Genomic DNA, 22,423 nt, shown 5'->3' on the forward strand with positions numbered 1-22,423 from the left:
GGCTGGCCTTAAGGGGCTCTTCTTCCCCAGAGGAAGGGTCGAAGGGGCAACCACCTCCCCAAGATGCCAGTGACAGGCACATCACTGCGGTGGGCTGCCTTTCAGCCTAGATGAGGTCTATGTCCGACGGAGCCCACGCAGCCGGCTGCAAGAGGGACCCGTCACCGGCCGAGGCTGAGCCCATCAGTGACGGTGGGAGCCTCTGGGATGACGGTGGGAGCCTCTGGGATAACGGATTCAAGAAGAGGGGAAAAAACTGCTGGAAAAAACAGCAGCTGGAGAGAGGAGCGAGGCCATGCGAGAGCAGCAGCGCTGCAGCACCCGGGGCAGGGGAGGGCAGGGGGGCTCCAGGCACGGAGCAGAGACCCCCCACAGCCCGTGGGCAGCCCCGGCGGGGCAGGCTGTGCCCGCAGCCCCCGGGGGAGCACCCCCCCCCGCAGCCCGGGAGCCCCCCCGGGGCAGGGGGTGCCCGCAGGGGGCTGTGACCCGCGGGCAGCGGCGCTGGGGCAGCTCCTGGCAGGAGGGGGGGGGGGGCAGGGCTGGGGACCCCCTGGTGCCGGCTGGGCCTGGGGGGCTGCACCCGTGGGGGGACCCAGGCTGGGGCAGTGTGGGGAGACCTGCGGCCCCTGGGAAGGAATCGGGTCGGAGCAGTTCGTGGGGGGCTGTCTGCCGTGGGGGGACCCCGGCTGGGGCAGGGCAGGCTGTGAGGAGGAAGCAGCGGCAGAGCCAGCGTGTGATGGACGGACCCCAGACCCATTCCCCAGCCCCTGCACTGCTGGGGGGAGGAGGGAGGGAAACCGGGAGTGAAGTTGAGCCTGGGAAGAAGGGAGGGGTGTGAGGAAGACGTTTTTAAGATTTGGTTTTATTTCTCATTATCCTACTATCCTACTATGATTTAATTGATAATAAATTAAATTAATTTTCCCCAAGTCGAGTCTGTTTTGCCCATGGCGGTAGCTGCTGGGTGATGTCCCTGCCCTTACTTAGACCCAGGAGCCTTTCGTTGTATGTTCTCTCCCCTGCCCAGCTGAGGAGGGGTGACAGAGCAGCTGGGTGGGCACCCAGCGTCCAGCCAAGGTCAACCCACCACAACCTGACTGTGCTCTGGGCTGTAGGACGTTCAGCCTGCCGATGTCTGACCCATCCAAAGCCTGGAAACCTTGCTGACCATAAGGAGTTAAACATCTTTTGTTTTTTCTTTTTGTTTAGGGGTTCTGGAGGAGTATCTAGCATCAAGCTGAAGGTGTACAGGTGAGTAGTGTGAGGATTGGGGTGTCAGGTGCTCAGTGAGATCTCGTGTCCTGGTCTACATCTTAGCTACCCCAGTCCTGCTGCTGAAACACCCTACAGTGCCACTCCTCTGACAGAAGAGAAGAAACTAGGCCAGCTCCCCACCCCCCAAGATGGGTTTTCTCTGTAGTCCTTGAATTGTCCCTTGATCCCAGTAACTTAGTTGAGAAAATCAAGTTAACATTTGCTATGCAAAAAAAAGGGGAAAAAGTGATGTTCAGTGGCAGCCACCCATTGTACTCAATACCAAAATGTCACCCGGCAATAAAAGTATTCCCTTAAATACTCTTTATTAACAGGGGAGACATTTAATACCTCCCACACGCTGTGCTTCTCTGGGCCGGTTGTTAAAATGTTAAAGGGACAATGCTCTTTGGATTGATAGGTTCCCTTTTTTTTTTTTTTTAACTTGCTTTCAAGGGGGAATTGTTTGATTTCACAGTATTTGATGGATTCATGAAACAAGTCAGGCAAGAGGGTCTGGGTTGCCGTACAACCGCCGCCAACCCCTCTGCACATACCTGCTACCTCCTCCCTCCCTCCCTGGGCTCTGCCTTTTTAATCTGATTTCACAGGCAGGCTGGTCTGCTGAGATTTACAAGATCCTGCCTTTCTCCTGGATGCTCAGTGAAGAAAATGCACAATAAATTTTTAAGACCTCCCTCCCCACCTTCCAAGCTCTAATGACCACTGCTGGGGCTGCACGGAGACACCTGGAGGGACAAACCCAAAGGCTTTGCTGCTTCTCACTCACCTTTCTTCTTCCAAGAACCTGGGGGCAAGCGCACGGGCCATAGCTGGGGCGGACAGTGGCCGTAAGAGCACCAAGCCCCAGCCAGAGTCAGGTGAGAGCAGTGCTGGGAGGAGATGTGTGTCTCTAAGTGGTGCTGGGCTGCCTTAGCAGGTCCCTGTTCATCTGCTCTGCAGAGGAGGGAAGGTATTTTTACTGGGACATTACAGACAGACCCCTAATAGAAAGGGGATTTTGCTCCCATAAATCCAGCAGTGGGCGATTATTTATCATTATTTATTTATCTATTGTTATTTATGAAGCTGTGTGTGATGGATGGGTGAGGAGGGTGTCCCTGAAGAACAGGCAGCCCCCCGTGTGTGGGAACCTCATTGCAACACTCGTTGTGGGGTGACCTCCCCTCCCTTGGCAGGAGGCGTCTGGAAGAAGCCTGTTGTCCAGAAAGGGACTCAAGCACTCAAGCAGACACCCAGCCCTGAAAACGCATTTAATTTTAAATCTCTTTTGTCTTGGCCCCAAACAAAATTCTTCATGACTTCCCAACTTGGCTGTGGTTTTCTTAGCTTAAAGCAATTCCCCCTTATAACCTTGCAGGTTGGCCAGCAAACCACCTGAAGTACTTCTGGAGGAGCTCTTGTCACCAGAGGAAAAGTACCAAATATTGCTCAGAGCCCCTCGCTGCGGCCCCACCTACACACATCTGCTTTTTTATGTGCATTAAACTCTGTGCCCAGAATACCTGCCAGCGAGAGTGGGCCTGGCTTTTATAGGAACCATCGTCAGCATGTGAGAAATGCGCAGTAAATGTTAGCTATAAATCTTTCTCTGGGACGCCTGGAGAGCGCCGGCACCGCTGCCAGCCCTGACTCTGTGAGGGGTTTCGTGCTGCTGCATGTCCCCCCTCACCGCTGGCTGTCACGGTCCAGGCACAGACCCCAGCTTTACCGTCTGTAGCTTCACCTTTGCTTCTGCAGCAGCAGCTGCTGGTGATTAAAGCTGGGGAGGGGGCTGGCAGCTCCCAGACCACTTTTTCCCACTGGTCCTCAGCTTGGCTCCTCTTCCTCTCGGCCCTGTCCCTTTACAGCTGTCCCTCCCCGTGAGAGCATCAGGCTCTGACTGCCCAAAGGAGGTTTCTCCTCTTGCCTCTGCTTGACTTCACAGAATCACAGAGTGGTGGGGGTTGGAAGGGACCTCTGGAGATCACCCAGTCCAATCTCCTGCTAAAGCAGGTTCTCCTAGAGCAGGTTGCACAGAATCGCATCCAGGCAGGTTGTGAATGTCTCCAGAGGAGGCTCCACAGCCTCTCTGGGCAGCCTGTGCCAGTGCTCTGTCACTCCCAAGATAAAGACATTCTTCCCTCGTACTCAGATGGAGCTCCCTGTGCTGCAGTTTGTGCCCGTTGCCCCTTGTCCTGTCACTGGGCACCACTGAAAAGAGCCGGTCCCATCCTCCTGACACTTGCCCTTAAGGTGTTTGTAGACATTGATGAGATCCCCTCTCAGTCTTCTCCAGGTTGAACAGGCCCAGCTCTCTCAGCCTTTCCTCATTAGGGAGATGTTCCCTCCCCTCATCATCTTGGCAGCCCTCCGCTGGACCCCCTCCAGCAGTTCCCTGTCTCTCTTGAACTGGAGACCCCAGAACTGGACCCAGTATAGCAGAGCGGAAGGATGACCTCCCTCAACCTACTGGCCACGCTCCCTCTGATGCCCCCCAGGATCCCACTGGCCTTCCTGGCCATGAGGGCACACTGCTGGCCCACAGACAACTTGCTGCCTGCTGGGACCCCCAGGTCCTTCTCTGCAGAGCTGCCTCCCAGGGACTTCATGTTCCTTCTGCTTTGCTCCGTGCGCCTCGCAGTGCTGCTGGCATCAAGGTACCTGGGAAGTTCTTCCCAGGGGAACAAAGGAGACACCAAGTCCCTTGGGAAGAGCCAGATGATGTGCTAGGCAAGCTGGCAGAGGGTTGGGGGTGTTTGCCAGCTGCTGGGCATTGCTGCTGGAAAAGCTCATCAGCAGCTGTGGCAGGAGCTCGTCCAGCACCAAAGCGGCTCCCTGCAGCGCCCAGCTCCTGTGCACCGAAGGGACGTGTGGGGTCACCTTTGGCACTTCAGGTTACGCTGCTGTAAAATGGGAGCACAGTCCAAGGTGAAATCAGGAGTGTCTGGAAAATGTTTAAAGTCCCCTTGGTGGAAAGTATCAAACATATTCGCACCCCCCTCACACCGGCGTTTCCGAGGGACCGCTCCGATGCCAAGGCACGGGGCACCGCGAACAGCAGTGAAGCCAGCCAAGGCAAGGGCACAGGCAGAACTTGCCAGAGAAAAAGAGGATGGGAGGCGTGCTGCCCAGCTCAAACCCCCCCAGATTGTTCCCTTTTGATAACACAAGCTATTTTCTTTCAATAAAGTAAAGACGGTTCACTCAAGGAAGGGTGAAGCATAATAAAAGTTGCAAACCAGCTATGTTATATATTACTGTATCTATATGTTAATGCTGCATTAAGCTATGTGTATGTTAATACCTAGCCAATAAATATTGCACTTCATATTTCACTGCAACATAAAACTTAAGTAAATTAAATGAAACAAAAACGTCAAACCAAAATGATTTGATTTTACATGTTGGAAGCTGTATTTGGCAGCAGCGACCCGGAATGGGAGTGGCAGAAGACTTGCTTTGATTTTCCTCCCTCCCAGTGGATTTATGCAAGATGTTTTAAATATTTGTGCCTTCCTGCCTCTCCAGTGGAAACCTTTTCTGCTGAAAACTTCTTGGCAAGTTTTTCTGAGGACCAAATAGCTGCTCAGTAAATGCTTTCTCATCTACTGAGCAGGTTTTGTTTAATTACACAGCAGCTACAGCGTGTGGCTGTTCCTGCATTTTAAATGGCAGAGTGGGTCCCACTGCACCTCCTCGTCGTAATTTACTTCCCCCCACCCCCTTTTTCCCTGTGGGTAATATATAATTGCTGTGAAATTTCGTAGTGTTAGCTAGTAAAATAATGTGACTTAACTAGGAGCCAGGATCTTCACTGGTCCTCAGCAATGTGTCCATAACCATGAGGTCTGTGGCCGAGCCTGCTTTGCTCTTTTGCCCACAGAGGTAGGAAGGGGACACCCGAGGGCCTGGCACAAGCAACGTCCTCAGCGGAAACTTTGGGATGAGGCTGGATGGCTGAGCACCAGCTGAGCCTCCACGCTGCGCCAGCGCATCGCGCTCTGGTGCTGCTGGTTCTGTGGGGAAATGGTGAGAGTGGAGAGCAGCAAGAATAAGAGATGAGAATAAAACCCTCCGCAGAAACAGATAAAAGCATTGGCCTTGGCCTGGTGAGGCGAGTCCCGGGAGATCAAAGCTGTTTATCTCTAATAAGAGAGCATGGAAAAAGCATTAAACAAACAGCTTAATTTCCCTGCGGTGTTTAGACTGGCGCTGCCTGTAACTAATGGTGGTTAGTTATAGGCTATAATAAGTTTTCCTTATGTAGGCAAAGTCCCGTTGGGTTTCTGGGTGTCAATATAATAGGAACTAAGTGATTTAGTCTCTTCCAAGCAGAAGACAGTATCTCTCTTTCCTCTCTACTTATGAAACCCATCCATCACTCCTGAAGGCAGGCTGCCCGTGGTGGCCCTGGCCCCCATTCCTGCTGGGGTTTCCCTCTCCTGCCTGCAAGGTGCCCACAGCTGGCATCAAAACCAAAGGAAACTTCATGCATGGGAAAGGAAAGAAGCTTCTGTCCCCGTCCACCTCCTTGGCCCACTTTGGCCAAGCCCAGGATCCCACTGAGCTCTTCTGCCTTGCAGCAACCCTCTTGAAGACCCTCTGTCACAGCTCCAGCAGCCGCTGCCCACCCATGTCACCCACCAGTGGGTCAAATCTGGGCTTTTCCTTTTAATACAAGATTCTCTGAGTTATAGTTTCCAGGAAGTTCATTGATCCCGATTTCAATCGTCCAGTGCTCAGAAAATAGACATGTCATAGTAATTCCAGAAGAGGAAAAAAATGAGTTTATTTGACATAACTCAGGCTGCAGCATTCCTTTGGTAGAACATTAGGATCATTATATCAATTATATCACTGTATGCGTTAAACCAGAGGAGGCTTCTTTTCTCCTTGCTGGCTGCACAGTGAACTATTTTGATCAGATACTCCACTTTTTTGAAATGAAAATAAGCAGTTTCAAATTTCCTGACTCCTCAGAACTTGCCTGCTGCGGCTGTGGCTCAGGTAGCACTGCTGGGCAGAGCATCGGTGGTGGCTTTGTGGTACCTTTGGGATGGGAAGGAGATCTGGGAAGTGGATTATGGTACAGTCAGACAAGTGTTTGCAACCACGTTTGCCCGTCACCATTCCCTGGCTGTGCTTGGCAGCTTGTCTCGTTGTACCCATCTCTCTGGGTAACGCATACAATTGATTGTGTCCTTGGTGTGTATGAGTCTTATTGGGAAGCCTGGGAACACTCCAACTGCTGTGAAAAATGGTGAAACACATGCCTAAATTTCTGAGACAGCCTTGAAAACCTCTGCATTGCTTTTGCAAAGCCAAATGATTCACTGCAACGTTTTCTGAAGGGCATTCCCAAGACTGCTGTGCTAAACCAAACCTAATTCTTACTTGTGGTTCTCTCTGTCACCTGCAAGCAAGTTGCTCATGCAGCTAAAATCCTTTGCCCAGCCTGGGAGGGCACCACTGTTTTGGGTTAATGCCAGCCTGCCCAGGGAAAGCATCCCTGAGGAGGACTCCGAGGTGGATAAACCGCTGCAAACTAGAAACAGCTCTCTCCCTGAGTCCCATCCCCAACCTTTTGTTGAAATGGACTGATTTTCCTGCTGGCAGCAGAGCTTTCTGATGCTTGAAGGAGGAGGCAGAGTGAGTTTATAAGCACTCCTGCAGTGAAGATCTCCTTGCAAGATAAGAGTGGAGGAGAGAGTTCGAGCACTTGGGTCGGATGAAAGGTGTCTGATGGTGACCTTTAGAAACAGAGATGTTTATACAGGGGGCTACTTCTGGAAGGCAAGGTATTGCATTTTCTGCCTTTTGCATCCATGGATGTGCCTTTGTTTCCCCTCTCTGGATCTGTTCCTGGCTTTACTGCTAGTTTAAAATAAAAATATAATCCATTTACAATCCTCCCTTACGGCCATTAAGCGCTAGTCTGAGAAAGGCTATTATCTCCGCTTGGCTGGCAGAGGATTCAATTCAGAGCCACGTAAGGATTTAACTCCTGCATGGCTGTGCAGCAGGAGCATCCCGCTTGCCAGGCTGTTGGGGATGGGGGAAGCTGGCATGTGCCCGGCTTTGCTGCCTTTCCGCAGGGCCAAGAGCTGCGAGACCTCAGGGTTGTCTCTTGTCCCCTCTTCCAGGCTCTGTCCCGTTGCTGCCCGTCGAGCAGCGGGGCTGCAAATCTGCAGCGTCCCCAGGGCGAATGCCGTGGGGGCTGCCTGCCTGCCAGCAGTGGGGAGGTTTTGTCCCTGCCTGGCCAAGGCAGAAGCTCCAGCCATAAATCTACGGCTGTTAAAGGGAGCAGAGGACCCAGCCTGTGGTGGCTGGGGTTGGCTTGTCCCAAGACACAAACAGGGTGGCAGAGCTCAAGGCTCAGATCTGACCTGTCCTGTGCGGTTTGGGCCAAGGAGCATAACCTGATGGCTTCATCCTGGAAATGGCAGCAACCCGTGCGCCTTATACCATGTCCCTGTGCTCAGGGAGTGCTCTGGAGCAGGGCTGTCCCCAGTGCTGCTGTGTGCAGAAACCTGTCCTGCAAGGTACGTTTCTCCTTCGTGGGGAAAAACCCCCACAATTTCTATTTGTTCCAGATTGGGAAGAAAAGTCAAAATTTCGCATTTTCTGGCATATGAAAATTCTGCTCGGTACAAATACTACACAACCAAGTGAGGCAACCACTTTTTTCACCATTGTGTGCCCATGAAATATTTCAGTTCCTTTAACTCAGCATCAGTGGCAGGGGGCCTGAGCTACCAGGACATTTTGGGCCAGCTCTGAAGCCACGTGTGGTACCAGAGGACACCAGCTGAGGCTGTGCCTGCCCGGGCTTCTGCCTGCTTGAAAAGCAAAAGCCTCTCCAAATTCCCTGGAGGGATGTGAGTCTGGAGGGAGGCTTTCCCCACCAGCACATCCCAACCTGCCCTGGGGGGAAGGACACCAAGATCATTATTGTTTTCTTTGCTGGACAATTCCTGATCATTATTATTTGGTCCATGCTCACCAGGTTTTAAATTATTCTGTCTCAACTAGCTGATGGCATTTGTTACATGTCATGCAATGTTCCTGATAATTAATTGGTATTTAATTAATTAAGGGATAATGGCATTCAATTAAGGGATGCTTGTGGAACACTGTCACTGGGTAATTAATGGCTTCCTGCTGCTCAAGCAAAGCCGAAGCATTTGTGGAAAATAAATAGAGAGGAGAAGCTGAGATGTTTATTCCCTTGGCAGGAGGCAACCTTGTGTCCCAGTGATCTCTGAGTCTCCTGCACTGTCACCAAGACAGGGACAGCGTTCCCAGCTGCAGGCAAGAAGCACTGCGTGACCTTGCAGCAGCCAGGCACCCATTCACCAGCTCTCAGCTGGCAGCAGCCGTGATGTGCAGTCACTGGCAAGGAGGAGAACTGCACAAACAGCGAGCACCTGATGTTCCCAGCATCACACAGCAGGCCAGTGGCAGAAACAAGACCTGATTTCCAGACCCTGTGCCCAGGGTTCTGCTCGGGGTGAGCCAGGCTCTGCCCCTGACATGTGTGAGTTTGAAATGGCTCACGCTGGTTCAAGGACCAAAGTATCTGGGGGAAAATGGGCCTTGTGTCCTATCGACTTTGGAGGAGAGCACAGAAAAAATATGAATTTCCTGGGATGTGAAGATAAATTAAAACAATTTCCTCGAATCAAACAGAACAGAACACCGTTTTGAATAAAGAAGGACAAATATTGAAGGATAGACAGGAATGAGTCACTTTACCAGCTGTTCCTGGCTGGCTAGAAACACTCTATGATGTTGAATGAGCCCTGTGTGTGACGGGTATAAATATTTCAAGCACCTCTGGCAGGGCTCAGAGGGTCTGGACCCATCTGGTCCCTGCTAGCACTGCACCCTGTGCGAGGGACCAGCCCGAGGCAGGGGCTCCTGCTGCTGCTGGAGAGCAGGGGACCACCCGAGAAGAGTGACGGCCACGTCTGCCACTATGACCCCTGGTTCCCCCAGCCATCTTTTTGGACATGTGCCACTCAGCTCTGATCTCCCTCTTTGGGAATGAGGGTATTTCTGGGCAGAACGGGAGAATGGTCCCTGGGCACTGAAGCCCTCTCAGATTCCTTTTCCAGAGCTGGGGTGCAGACAACAGCCCAACGCCGCCCTCTCAGAGCAGAAGTGCTTCAGAGCTCCTGGTTCCGTCCCACGCCACAGCGATCCCAGCCCTGCTTTCCCTGGGCGGCTCTGCCAGCAGCCGGCATTAAAGATGCAGGAGGCTCCGCTCCCCGCTGCCATACACACGCATAAAGCACATCGAGGCGAGGATATCTGTGTGGCCTGCATTAGCATACTCTTTTCATTCCTAATCCCACCAGACTCCAGAGAAGGAGTTATTGCAGCCTAGGAAAGGAGCACGGATAAATTACAACACATAGTATTTAAGATGCTGCTGCTGTGGGGACCCATCTTATTTATTTATCACTGACCTTACCCCAGAAGTCCATGTTGGAGCATTTCTGAGGTTGGTTTGAGGCTCAAGCTTCTGCCTTCCCAGCACAGAACCAATGGAGTGATAAGGATCCTGACCACAGCTCAGAGCAGCCGTGTGGCAGGGTGTCCTCCCAGTAATTTGTCAACACCTTGGTCCATCCTTGGGGATGTGGAGAGGATCAAAGCTGGGCTGGAGCACCCAGCTCCTGGGTGGACAGCCATTTAATGTTATTCAATGAGGTGCAATGTGAAAATTGCCAAAGACTGCGGTGTTTTTGTTCCCTGGCAGCTTGCAATAGGTTTTCCCTTAAAAGCCCTCAGCCGTTTTTGTATCAAAAACACATTCCCAGCTGAGAACTGCAAAACAATTGGGGTGGGGGAGGGAATGTAAATTGGCATTTCATAGTTTGATTGCTGATGCCTCCTCTGAAGGAACTGCTTGCTGGATCTAATTGTTTAGCCCAAGAATTTAATGATGCTATTAATAATTAACTGTTCCATACACTTTACACTGGCTCCTTAAACGCATTGGATTTTTGTTATTCTCTGGCACTCCTGTATAAACAATTTTTCCCTCCTAATTCCTTCTCATATTTCAGCTTTACTTGGGTAGAATTAGTGTGATATGCAAAATATAGAAAGCTATTGCTGGTTGACACCTTTGCTGCTACAGCAGACTTAAAGTGTGACAGGTCCTTTCCGAGTGCATGCCCGTGAGTGGCAGCTTTCCCAGGGAAGGGGGGAGAATGATGAGCTAAAGAGCACATCAGCGACCTCCCATCTTTTCCAGTGGTCTATGCGACAGGACAAAGATGCAAGGAAACTCCCAGGGCAGAGGAAGGTCAAGGAAATTTCCACTGTGAAGTTATAACCTAGAAACCATCAGTGTTAACCATTTCTTTGTTGTTCTGCGTGTATCAGGAACATGCGTGTTTCTGAGTACATGTGTGTATCCACGCATGGATGAGAGGTACCTCTAGTCGCTGATACCTCAGAGCTCCTCATCATCTGTGTAGCTGCTGATGAACCCTTTTTTTTCCTGGGGTAGGTGTAGGGGATGGACACGGTGGGGTGCAGGCAGTTTCCTGAGACCTTTGGGACGGAAGGTAATTGTGAAAATGTAAACTCCCATTTCTAATTAATTGCAGATTAAGTTAAAAATAGAGTCTGTTATATAAAATGTATCTTGAAAGCCCTGGTCTGGCTGGTTACACAATACCCAGGACAATAATCTCTAATTAGGGGTGAAAATGCTCCAGGTGTGATTTTTGAAAACAGGCAGAGCAAAACAGTCGGGAAACAGCTCGTTTTCCTGGTGTGACCCACTCTTCACCCCCAAGTGCATCCTCATGCCAGGCTGGGGTTTATCCTCTGCTGCATCCCCAGACGTCCCATCTCACTCCGTGCCATAAGCAGAAAACTCTCAGGATGGTACCCAGTCACCACGCGCAAACCTGGAGGTCCCCAAACACTTTTAACCCCCAATTTCCCTGAAAGGCAAATCCCACCTCGGGGCTGAGGACACAGCCTTTCCCTCCCCGCACTTCGAGCAGTGCTGGTGGTTCTTCATGGCTGTTTACCAGGCATGGCCCCTGTTGCGCCACAGCCCGACGAACCGCGCCACAGCTCCTCTCCAAAGGTCGTTTGTGTTGGCTGGCGCCCAGCTTAAAAGCAGTTCATTTATCTCTTGTGTGCGTGCAGAGCTGGCTGGCTCTCAGACGGGCAAATTCTTTTGCTGCTTAGCGTTTGCCATCGGAGCGGTGACCTGCAGGCACGATGGGTGCCAGCAGAGAGCTCCAGGAAGGATGCAGAAGGACCTCAAAGGGCTTCTGCCAGAAGCAAACCTCTGCTTCCCACCCAAAACCCCGACTGACCCTGACACCAAGGAATTGGTTTTAGAGCAGGGCTGGCACTTCTTGTAGCTGGAGGCTGATCAAAGCTGATAGGAGAGCCTGGCTGGAGCATGTCTTAGGGTGGGAGAAGCTGTGATCCTGAAGGCACAGATCCTGGGGAAAGCAGACAGATGGGGCTGGTTCCAACTGCCAGATCCACTGCAGGGATGTTTGGCAGCTGGTTCTAGCACCAGCAATGCTTTCCGCAGCCCTTTCTACTGAAGTGCCTCCAGTGCAACCATGGACAAGCTCCAGATCCGGTGGCCCCTGCCTAAGCCCCCTCCCATGACACTTTTACTCTTGTAAGTTCCATGTACGCCTGCCTCCTGGGAACTGAAGGTCCTGTGCAGGGGATGATGTTGTTCCTGCCACCCTTTATGGAGCCTTTTGCTGGCTGCCAGCTCTGCCCAGGGGTTATCTCTCACTGCTCCAGCTCTCTGCATTCTTGCAAACACTTTCCTAGTGTGGCTGCATATAAAAGGAAGAAGAATGCGGATCCAGTCTCTCCATCCACTCCCCAAGAGGCCAAGCAATTCCTTGCTGCTGGCAGAGCCTCACCCCACAGCAAACACTCGTCGGGTTTTTCATTTAATTCATTTTTATTTAATCTGAAAAAGGATTATCTGTCACCTGAGGAGCCGCTTGGAGATCACAGTCAGAGCACAGCGCGGTTTCTTTGCAATGTGCAGGGGTTTCCCTGAATCATCCCAGGGGCCACGGACAGACACTGGGGGTGAGGAAAGTTGCTGTTTGCAGAGCAATGGACTTCTCTGACTTGCTGGAGGATGAGGCAGTTGCTGGGGGTGGTGAGATGCAGGACCCGGGGGACTGTCTCATGGGGCTCCCATGGGCGACAGGGAACAGACTGACTCAAGTGTCACAGCTCAGATCAGCCCAGGTCTGTACTCTGCTACTCACCTTCCTTGCTCCTCCCAGGACCTTGAAAACCACTGTTTCTGGTTGCTGGGACCAAAGCTTCCCTTGACTATCACAGCCCCAACTAGGTCTTCTCGACTATCCAGCTGTGCATCCCCCAGCTGGCCTATCCAGCACCTCTATTACAAAGTTCTCTACAAAACTCCCCAGAAATCTCTGGGACTACTTGTATCCTGACCCATTGTCCTTCCAGCAGGTATCAGGGAGGTTGAAGTCTCCCATGAGAGCAGAGTTTGTCACTCAGAGGCTTCCTCAAGTTAAAGGCTTTGTGCCTTTCCTCCCATTGATGGGGTGGTCCGTAACATGCCCCCACCCCAAAGTCACCTTCCCACACTGTCCTCTGATCCTGACGCACGGGCGCACACCCAGAGGGTCACCCATCCTGTGGAGGAGCCCCATCCACCTGAGCTGCTCCCATTGTCCTTGCAAGGTGGGGCTCCTTGGTCATCAGAGGCGATGTCAGCCTGCTCAGCCCGGGGCAGGGCAGCACCCTCCCTCTCACTGGCTCATTTCTGGCTGGAGGCCCAAACGCAAGGTTGGGCAGTGTTCAAGGGTTCGTGTAAGAAAAGGAACATATCTGCAAAACATCATGACCTCTCATGAAAAGAAGGTTTTGCTGAATCCACTTGCAAACATTACAGATGGAGAATGTATGGGACTCGGATATAAAAATTCCATTAATTTCAGGAAAATTGAATGTCTAAACCACTTGTAGAGTTTTGAACGACTACGTTCAAACATCTGTACCAAAGAAAGAGGTGAGGAGACTGGAGTTAATTTTTGACACAAACTATATTTTATTATTTGAAATGCCAGGAAAATTCATTCTCATTACATGTGGGAACTTCTGCTGGGTGGTAGCTTTGGCCCTGTACATTCACCCTGGACCTCCTCCTTTTTCTCTATGACCCTCCATATATGCTTGTGCCACTTGGGATATCATACGTCCCTCCGGATGGCCACGGCAAGGAGCACACTGTTGTGGGTACAGGCTTGTAACCCTTTTGACTTCTGGATGGGCTTAATGGGCAACCTACGCTTCCTCATTTTGGGAGCATGGACAGCCTTTACCACCTGCTACCCAGGGGATGTTGGTGGAGACACTCAACGTACCCAGGACATCCTTCTCCAGAACAGGAGACAAGGTCTCCTCTCATAGCTGGTATTTCTTCAGCAGCTCGCTTTGCCACTGCCGCTTCTTGTTGGGAAAGGCAACAGGGATCTTGATCTTACGGAATTCCTCGATGCATTTCCCCAGCTCAGACTCCAGCGCCCGTCTCTCCTCGCTCACCGCTGCTGCAGCCACAGGACTGACCTCCACCCCGTTCTCCTTCACTGCTGTGTGGTCGCTGTTTCTCCTCTGCCCCATCTGCTTCACCTCCTCCAGCTTCTTCATGGACTTGGAGAAGTCCAGGGTGTTGGGGCGGGCTGGGCACTCCTCAGGGGCTTCTGGCCATGGCAAGGAGTCGGTGGGGCTGGGGTCCCTCACCTCTGACTGGGGGTCTTTGCCTAGGAGAGTCTCATCTGTGGCAGGAGTCAGGTTGGACTCGTTGCAGCTGCTCATGCCGGAGGTTGCAAAGTCATCCCCACTGCTGGGGTCAGCTGGGTCCTGCCTCGTCTCATGGCTCTGCTCCGGCTCCTCTGGGTTGCCGTGGGCTGGGGAAGGAAAGCAGAGAGCTGCGTGAGGAGTTGGAGCTTGCACAGCCCCTGGTGACAGGCTGCATCTCGAGCCAGGCTGGGGTGCAGCCACGCTGGGGGGCAGGTAGCTCGTCTCCGTTGGGCACAGGGCACGTACAACTGGGTCCCTGTGGGGTGGCCAGCTGGGCAAGCAAAGCCCAGCCACCACTCTGGTGAGCCCTTCCCCAGGCCCTGGGGCCAGCCCCAGGTGGGCTTGTGGGGTCCTGGAAAGGTTATGGGCTTCCTGTGGTCTGTGGTTTTGTCTGCAGTGGTGCTGAGGGATGCTCAGCATGGGAGTGGTCCAAACCAGAAACCTGAGATGCAAGGGGCCCTGAAATAGAAGAAGAAATCACACAGCCTCCCGCAAGACCTCGGGCAGGGCTTGCACATGCTTTTGTTTGTTAACAACAGTGGAAAACAAGCAGTGACTCTGCATGGGAAACAGCCGCTGTGTTTCAATTACCAGCTGCCAGGGAAAAGCAGGGAGAAAAGTTCATGGGAGCAGCTAAAAAGGCATTTAGCAGAGGTGCCCCTGCTCCCCTCCCCAGGTCTGCAAAGAGCAGCAAATGCATTTAAAGCCAAACCCTGGGGAGTGTTCACTAATGCCCATGCCTTGCACGGGTGAGAAGGTGAGAGGGGTCTTGACCCAGCCCAGCAGACCCTTCCCGCACATCCCTCCTGACTGCTGGTGGCAGCCAAGCCATGCCATCACCTCTGGTGCTGTCCCACCAACAGTGGCTACCACACTGCTCTCATCACCCAAGGGTTGTGGAGGAAGCTGAAGATGGGCTCGTGGGGCTCTGGAATTACCGTGGGATGTGACAGGCTCAGTGGTGGGACAGCCGAGGTGTCCACAGTGGGCTGAGACCACCTGGTGGGTTCAGGTCTGTGCCTGCCTAGGGCCAGACCCTGCACATCTGGCAGAGTTGTTCTCAAAATGTTGTTTAGCAGAGATTTGTTTTGAAAGTTGTTTTGTATTGGTTTTCTTTTTCCTTCCCCCTTAAAGTTCTTGTTTTTCTAAATATCTTTGGTAGAAACATGGGCCTTCCTGCTCTTTGGAGGCTTTGGGACAAGGGGCTGTTTCTTGTCATTGTTTTCATTTGCACGGCTGGTTTTTTTGGCCAGTGACTTTCTTCCCCTCACAATAACAAGAATTGTTTTTCCGAGCAGCAGTATCAACCTGGCAGCGGTTTTCATTGCTTCCTCTCAAAGCACTCAAAAAAGCTCCGCTTTAAAAAAACCCTGTGTGCAGCTTTAACCTGAGTAGTGCCTCCCATCTGCTGCTTTCCAGGTTGCCACTCTCAGTACCCCCACCTGCCTTTCGGTTTCCAGCCGTCCTCCTATTTCCACCGGCGCAGTGCTGGGGCTGAACAGTCACCCTTGCATTGCAAACACTCTGGTCGTCACAGCAAAAGTGGATTGTGAAAAAAATATTCTGTGGGGTTTCATAGGAAGCGATTACCACCGGGGTGTGAATTATCCTCAACCTTTTCCCCTCCTGACGTTGCAGTTTTCCATACAGGACTATACAAAGGAGCGCACAGGACTCGGCAGTTACCGTCGGTAGCTAACGTTGCATATAGGCAGTCGATGAGCATCACCCAGTAATGAATCTGCCCAACGATGAACGGCAATTAGTGCTGCAACATCTGCCCTGACCAGATGTGCTCCAATCTTCGCTATGAACACATGAAAGCAATCAAAAGGGAGTTTGAGTCCTGATCAAAAGTGTAGATCTAGTATAGGAAAAGCAGCGGAGTCTGGGAGAGGCTGTCCTGGTGCCACCCTCCCCCTGGCTTCTCCCAGGGGAGTTTTCCCTGTCCCTTTTCTCTCAGGTTTGTTCCTCTCCTTTCTTTATCCCTTAAGGCACTTTTGACTATCGAGCTGCTGGATGCCCTCAGTGATGGCTCCACGAGCAGTTCTCCGTGTGGGAGGTCTGCCCGGGGGAGCTGAGGTAGGGAGGACCCCAGAGCAGCTGAGGTTGGCTTCAAGGTGAACCCACCAAATCCTGCTGGAAAGCCACTGTCCCATTTCTCTGAAGAGCTCTGAAAACAAAGATTTTTCTCTAAAATGTCTAAATTCCTGACCTGCTGGGATTTTTTTAAGTACATCTGCTAGCAGAGATATAAGGCAGGTTATAAAGTATTTCTATTTTAAATTCCTCATCCTATACTTTGCCCCCCTCCATGGAAGCAGAAAATGTCAAGGTGGATTTTCTTCTTCCTTGAAAACTTTTTGTAAGGACAGAGTATGATTTTTTCCCCTCTTCCTTCCTGTTCTTTCTTTCTTTCTCTCTCTCTTTTTTTTTTTTTTTTTCATTTTCTTGAACAGCTCCAGCACTGAAGTTACTAGAGGTGGAAAGCGTAAATGTCATCCATCACTGGGCAGAAATCTTGAAGGGTAGATTTTCTTTGCCAGATCTCTCCAGGAAGTTACAAGGATGCATCTTTGCCCCAAATTCTTTGACTGATGGAATGAAGTCTCTAAGTTCTTATACTGCTTTAAGCATCTTATCTGCGAGCCTCACAACTGCATTTGTGCAATGGGGAGCTAAAGCGTGGGGAACATAAGTTGATGAACCTGAATTCATACACGGAGTCTATGGCTTAGCTGGAGACTGAATTAAAATCTCGTCAGTTCTTCTCTAGCATCTTAGCTCCCAGACCATCCAGTGACTGTAGCTGCCTTGGTATAGCGGTTTTTTTCTAAAGCTTTCAAAACATTTTACATCACATTACTCCCAGTTGAGGCACAGAAAAGTGAAATAACTTGTTTAAGGTCACCAGGCTGAGAACAAAACCAAGTCTCCTGAGTACGGCTTCTGCACGCTCACCATACCATACCATACCATACCATACCATACCATACCATACCATACCATACCATACCATACCATACCATACCATACCATACCATACCATACCATACCATACCATACTGCTTTCCTTTGTGTGGTCTGGCAAGGCTACTAACTGCAGCCTCCACAGTGTTGCAACCTCTCTGCTTTTGCTACATTCCCATTGCACCTGGGTCTGCCCGAGATACACAGTGGGCTGCCGAGCCTGGGGAGAGCAGCACAACGGTGTAGACCCACACTGAAAGATCCCGTACTAGAATACAGGTTTGCTAAAGCGTTATTTCTTTGCTTTGAAACTGCTGAGGAGGTGGCCTTCAGGCCTTTCCTGTGCTTCTCCAGTGCACAGCTTTGTCCATATCTTTTGCAGGTACCAGCAGCATAATTATGCTAATTTAGGTATGATGAGGTAGTTTAGACTATCTGTAGGTAGCCAAGGGACTTTGCGCAAAGGAACAAGTGAGTCTTAATGACTTGTCTTTGGAAATAGTCATTAATTGCCCATAACAATTTACTTACCTCTGTTCTGTCTCATTCACCAAGGGCATGTTATCCAGCTTGTTCTGGCTGGTTCTCAGACTCACATCTGATCTTGCACTCACTGCGAAATGAAGACTGCAGCAGGTTTTTATTTTCTCCCCATCACAGAACCACAGAATCTCTCAGGTTGGAAGGGAACCCATCAGGATCATCAAGTCCAGCTCCCTGCTCCTTGCAGGACCACGTAACACTAAACCATGACTATGTTTTAATAAGTCCAGATGCTCCTTGAACTCTGACGGGCTTGGTGCCATGACCACTTCCCCAGGGAGCCTGGACCAGCAACTGACCACCATATGGTGCTGAAACACGTGGTTCCTCTTGGCCAAGCATCCTGGCCAAGCATCACAGCCCAGGAGTTCACCTGCATGGGCACATGTGTTTCCAAGCAGCAAAGGACTGGAGGGGAGCCAAAAGCAATGCGGATTTGCAGAAGTCTTCTGAGGAAAGTCAGCTCCATGTTGGAATTTCCAGGCTCCAACAACAGGCAGATGTCAAGGGGTGGATGTTCATCTTGGCCACTCTTGTACACTGGCCACCAGTAGGTATCCCATGACTGGTACAAGACACTTAACCCTGTCCATGAGACCAGAGTTTTTCTGTCCCCAGCTGAAAGGCTGGGGTGTGCTGTTAGGGTGAGGGTGTGCTTTGTTCCATGTGTTAGTGATTTCAAGAGTGTGGGGATCACTTTGGCTGTCTGACCTGAACCAAACCTGACACCAAATGTCCTGGACTCTGAGGCAGTCCAGGTCTTCCAGGGTATTTCCTTGTCATTGATGTTCTTGATAGCTTTGGACAAATAACTTCAGTTTTCCTCAGGCTAAGCTTCCCTCACATTTGTGTGTCTTGATAGTGAGAGCCTGGCAATATGGGGATACAGCTCCTGGGATGATTCTAGATACCTCACAGCTCTTCTTCTGACTGCACCTCACAGCTACTGAACTGGGAAAAGAGATCTGCTATGCAGACCAAGTTTCTCACCACTTTTTACTTTTCTTAGACTTCGCTGTCTATGTGATGCTTCCGTCTGCTTTAGAGCATCAATTAGAGTGCAGAAGTGACACTTCCGACGCAGCCCCATGGTGCTGGTAGAAGCCCTGCTGAGTGCAATTATCGGGCTCCTGCACACGGTGAGCTCGTGCTTTGCAGGGGGAAGCACACACTGTCCCAACCCCTTGCTGCTTTTTTGGATAGTATTTTATTTTTCCAAAGTGTTTGACGAGATGAGCTCACGATGTGCCAGGAGCCTGGGGCTCAGGCTCACACTCTTGGGTTTGCTTCTCTGTCTCTGTGCTTCCAGCTGAAGGGGGTTGCCGTAAGGTCCTGATGTACACAGCTGAAGAGGAGGTTCATTCCTGGGGTGCCTCCCCAGCCAAACAGGGGATCTTCAGCTCAGACTGCGTTGGACTCAATGGTCGCTTTTCCTTTTCCATCATTTCCTGCAGAGACCCAAATTTCCCCAAAACAGAAAAGGAGATTCTTCTTTTTTGTCCCATACAAAAGTATTCTCTGAGCAAATACCAGGCAGCCAAGCAGAGCTGGGCATCAGAGGGAAAGCCCCACCAGGGGTAGAAGCAGAGCTCTGTGCATCTCAGACTATTTCTATTCCATGGCTTTACTTCAACAGCTCCTTTCCTTCTGGTTTTTAAATGAAAAAAAGCAGCAACACATTGCTTGGGGTCAAACAGGAACATCTCAGTTCCTTCACAACCTTATTAAACTCCTTTCCAGCCTCTTAAACTTAGGGTGTTGTGGCACAAAGATGGGTGAAAATTCCAAAACAAGAGCTGGAAGAGCATGTTTAGTTTGTGCATGTGTGTGTGGCTGGAGAAGGGGGACAGAAGCCTGAACAGTTCACTGCAATCAAAGTTTTGCTTGCCCTAAAAGTGCATTCAGAATACAGATTTGCTCTTCATCCAAAACTCTTACGTGAGATCCTGATAGTGACAGGGAGCATAGACTGTGTCCAGAAAGCAGGTGGTGATGGAAACAGTTGCAGGTTTTATAAGTATATAGAAAGAGCAACTTCCCCCAGAAAGTGCCAGCCTGTGTCTGCCCCGAGTTAAGCGATCACCGGTGGTGGCCAGCAGAGGCTGCATGTTCACCAGGATGCACAGGGGGTATCCACAGCTTACCTATGCCCAACGCAATGCAGATGCTTCTTGTGCAAGCTCCTAGACCCCATCAATCTCAGGTCCTGCCTCTACCTGAATTGTTCATTAAAAAGTCAAGCTGAGCCCAGAAAGCTGGGGTTTGCTCTCCTGGTTGGCTCTAATCTCCCTTATTTTGTCAAAGAAGGACAAGACTCAGCATAAATAAGTGTCTTTGACCCTATCTGCCAGCAGCAGTAGCCTATGCGTTCCCAAGAGCCTCGGTTGCACCAGTTGTGCCAGCAAATGTTGTTGCTAAATCTGCAGCATCGGTGACTGTTGTGAATGGATTAACTGCTATGGCAACCCCAGCAGGACCCGGGGGTGCCAGGACCAGGACGGACAAACAGCCTTTGGCTTTAAACTTCCCTGTTAAAACCCAAGGTCCCTTCGTTGCTCTGCAGAGTAATATATATAAATTTATCAGCACAGGCGCTGCTTTTGCTTTGCATATTCTAAAAATGTCTGTTGAATGGCTTTAATCCGGCTGGCAGATAGTGCTGGGAGCTTCATGTGCAGTTGTGCCAATGCCCTTTGCTCTCAGTCTGGTACCCGGGCCCTGCTACGCAGCCCTGGGAATGCCCGTTAGTGCTGAGCTGGCTCTCCACAGAGCCCTGGATCCCTTTGCAGAAGGTACCAAGCTCAGCAGGACGCACCAGCTAGGCTGGTTATCTGAGAAGTGCAGGTGGAGAGAGTGGCTTGAGCCCAAAACTCATTGCATGGGTGGCAGAAAACCTAGCTTGATTCTCCCCGCTATTTTAGTAATCAATTCCTGCTGTTACAAATCCTCAGCAAGAACCAGGAAAAAAAACCAGCAAGGGGCACCTCTTGAAAGACCCAACCTTGCAGCCTTGAACAAATAATCCAGATTTTTCTCCATCATTCAGGTTGTCCTTTGCTGTCAGGAGGAGACAAGGTGGGTTCGGGAATCAGGGATTTCAGGTTTTTTTTCCTGAGGGCTGATCGAAGCATGAGCTACTGTCCTTGGAGTGAAGGTCCAGCTCCCAAAGGCAGAGGAAAGCTGGTCAGCAGTATCTGCTGGCGTTGGTACCCTGTGTCCATGGATGCTCAATGCCCTGCAGTACCCCTTGGTGGGCAGTAGCTTTGTTTCCCCATTCCTCCCAGGCCCTCTGTGGTAAAGACGTTAAGAACAGTTTGTGAAGTGTGTAAATGATGGACATGTGCTCACAACCATCACCCTTTTCACCTCCTGTGGGTATGACGGTCACAACTTCACCTCTAATACAGAGGTTTAGCTTGCAGGATCGTGGTACATGTACAGGCAACGTGGCTGCAGGAAAAAAATACCCTCAAGAGCGTTCATCTAAATACAATAAGTATTGGCTGGGCGCTTGTGAATATACACACACACAGCAGGAATGGGTGTGATGTGGAAATGCCTCCATCCTGCAAGCCTGTGCACTGGAAAAATGCAGCAGCCCGGTGGAATGGGCATATGAACGCTGTGTAATTCAGACCTTATTTGCATTTAAATCAGCAAGTCTGTCATGAAGAACCTATGGATATCTAACTCAAAGCACCTTTTGTTCTACGTGACTTCTGTCAGTACCCAGGGTCTGTCTGGAGATGGAAGAAGCACCATAAAGGGTGCGTTTCTGCTGCTAAAGCCCCCGCCGTGATCTAAATCAGCGCTCACCATTCTCTAAGCCCCTCAGTGAATGCTGACACGATATCCATCAGTGGGCTAATTGCTCTTCTGAGTTCATGCCATGATGGTTTTAATCTCAACTTTCTCCTTATTTCCTCTGCTCCCTGGAGCTGGCAGAAGCTGACACGGCACAAGCGGAGCTGTGCGAGGGCTGTAGCCTGCCTGCTGAGGAAGGAGAGAACTGTGCCTGCGTGGCGCCTGGGGCTCTGACTGTGTGCTCTTTGCCTTAACCACACAGTTTATTGCTGCAATTCAAATCCGTGCCTGTGAAACTGTTTATGTTTCCCAAACATATCTTTTTTGTTGTTGTTTTGGAAGGGTACGAGCTCTGCTGCCAGTTTTAGACTGTTTCCTGCTCAGTGTGGATCTGTGCAGTCCCAATATTACTTCCCCCTTATTCATTAGCAGTGGATATTTGCCCAAGGGATAATGCCACTGGTTAATGTAGCATCTGCGCTAATCTGCTTCAGTTCTGGCACTCCTGCGGAAGGTGGGAGAAGCAGCAGCAAATCCCCCCCTCCAAGGGTCTCTCAACTCTCGCTGCCTTCTCTGGCATGGCTAGGCAGAAATTTTGCTTTCCCCTGGTGCTGGGGTGTCCCAGGTCCTTGCAAAGTCCTTTCTGAGAATAACATATGCATGCAATCTGCTGGAGGAGTGGCTGTGAAGTATCTGTGACACGCCTCCCAAAGTATGGCCAGCTGAGGGGTGATGAATACATACATGATGGACAGCAGCTTTATTGGACCAAGACTTTGCATGATTGCTTCATTTGGACAGGCTTTTTGAGTGCAATGACTCTAGCTTTATGGCAGGGATGGGAATTACAGCACGTTTCATTTTGGCAAAGCAGAATGGTTTCAGACACAAGAGGTCAAATTCCGGTGACGGTGCAGAGCCAGGCCCTCAGATGTTGTAAGATGCTGCAACTGAGGCCAATGGAGCCATGCTGATTTACATCAGCAAAACATCTGGC

At 50.8% G+C, this 22,423-nt stretch overlaps 1 protein-coding gene across 2 annotated transcripts in view; it reads right to left on the reverse strand.

Moving 5' to 3' along the window:
- Positions 1 to 1,008: 1,008 nt before the first annotated feature.
- LOC308053921 (uncharacterized protein) overlaps positions 1,009 to 22,423 on the reverse strand; it is a 36,579-nt gene continuing 15,164 nt past the window's right edge. For both annotated transcript variants that reach the window (XM_080365834.1, XM_080365835.1), the window contains one exon: positions 1,009 to 14,216. In XM_080365834.1, the coding sequence (XP_080221960.1) occupies positions 13,714 to 14,216 (503 nt within the window). In that variant the 3' untranslated portion in view covers positions 1,009 to 13,713. The remainder of the gene's footprint in view (positions 14,217 to 22,423) is intronic.

Source organism: Falco punctatus (genome assembly GCF_963210335.1).
Source record: "Falco punctatus genome assembly, chromosome: 15".
Classification (NCBI taxonomy): domain Eukaryota; kingdom Metazoa; phylum Chordata; class Aves; order Falconiformes; family Falconidae; genus Falco; species Falco punctatus.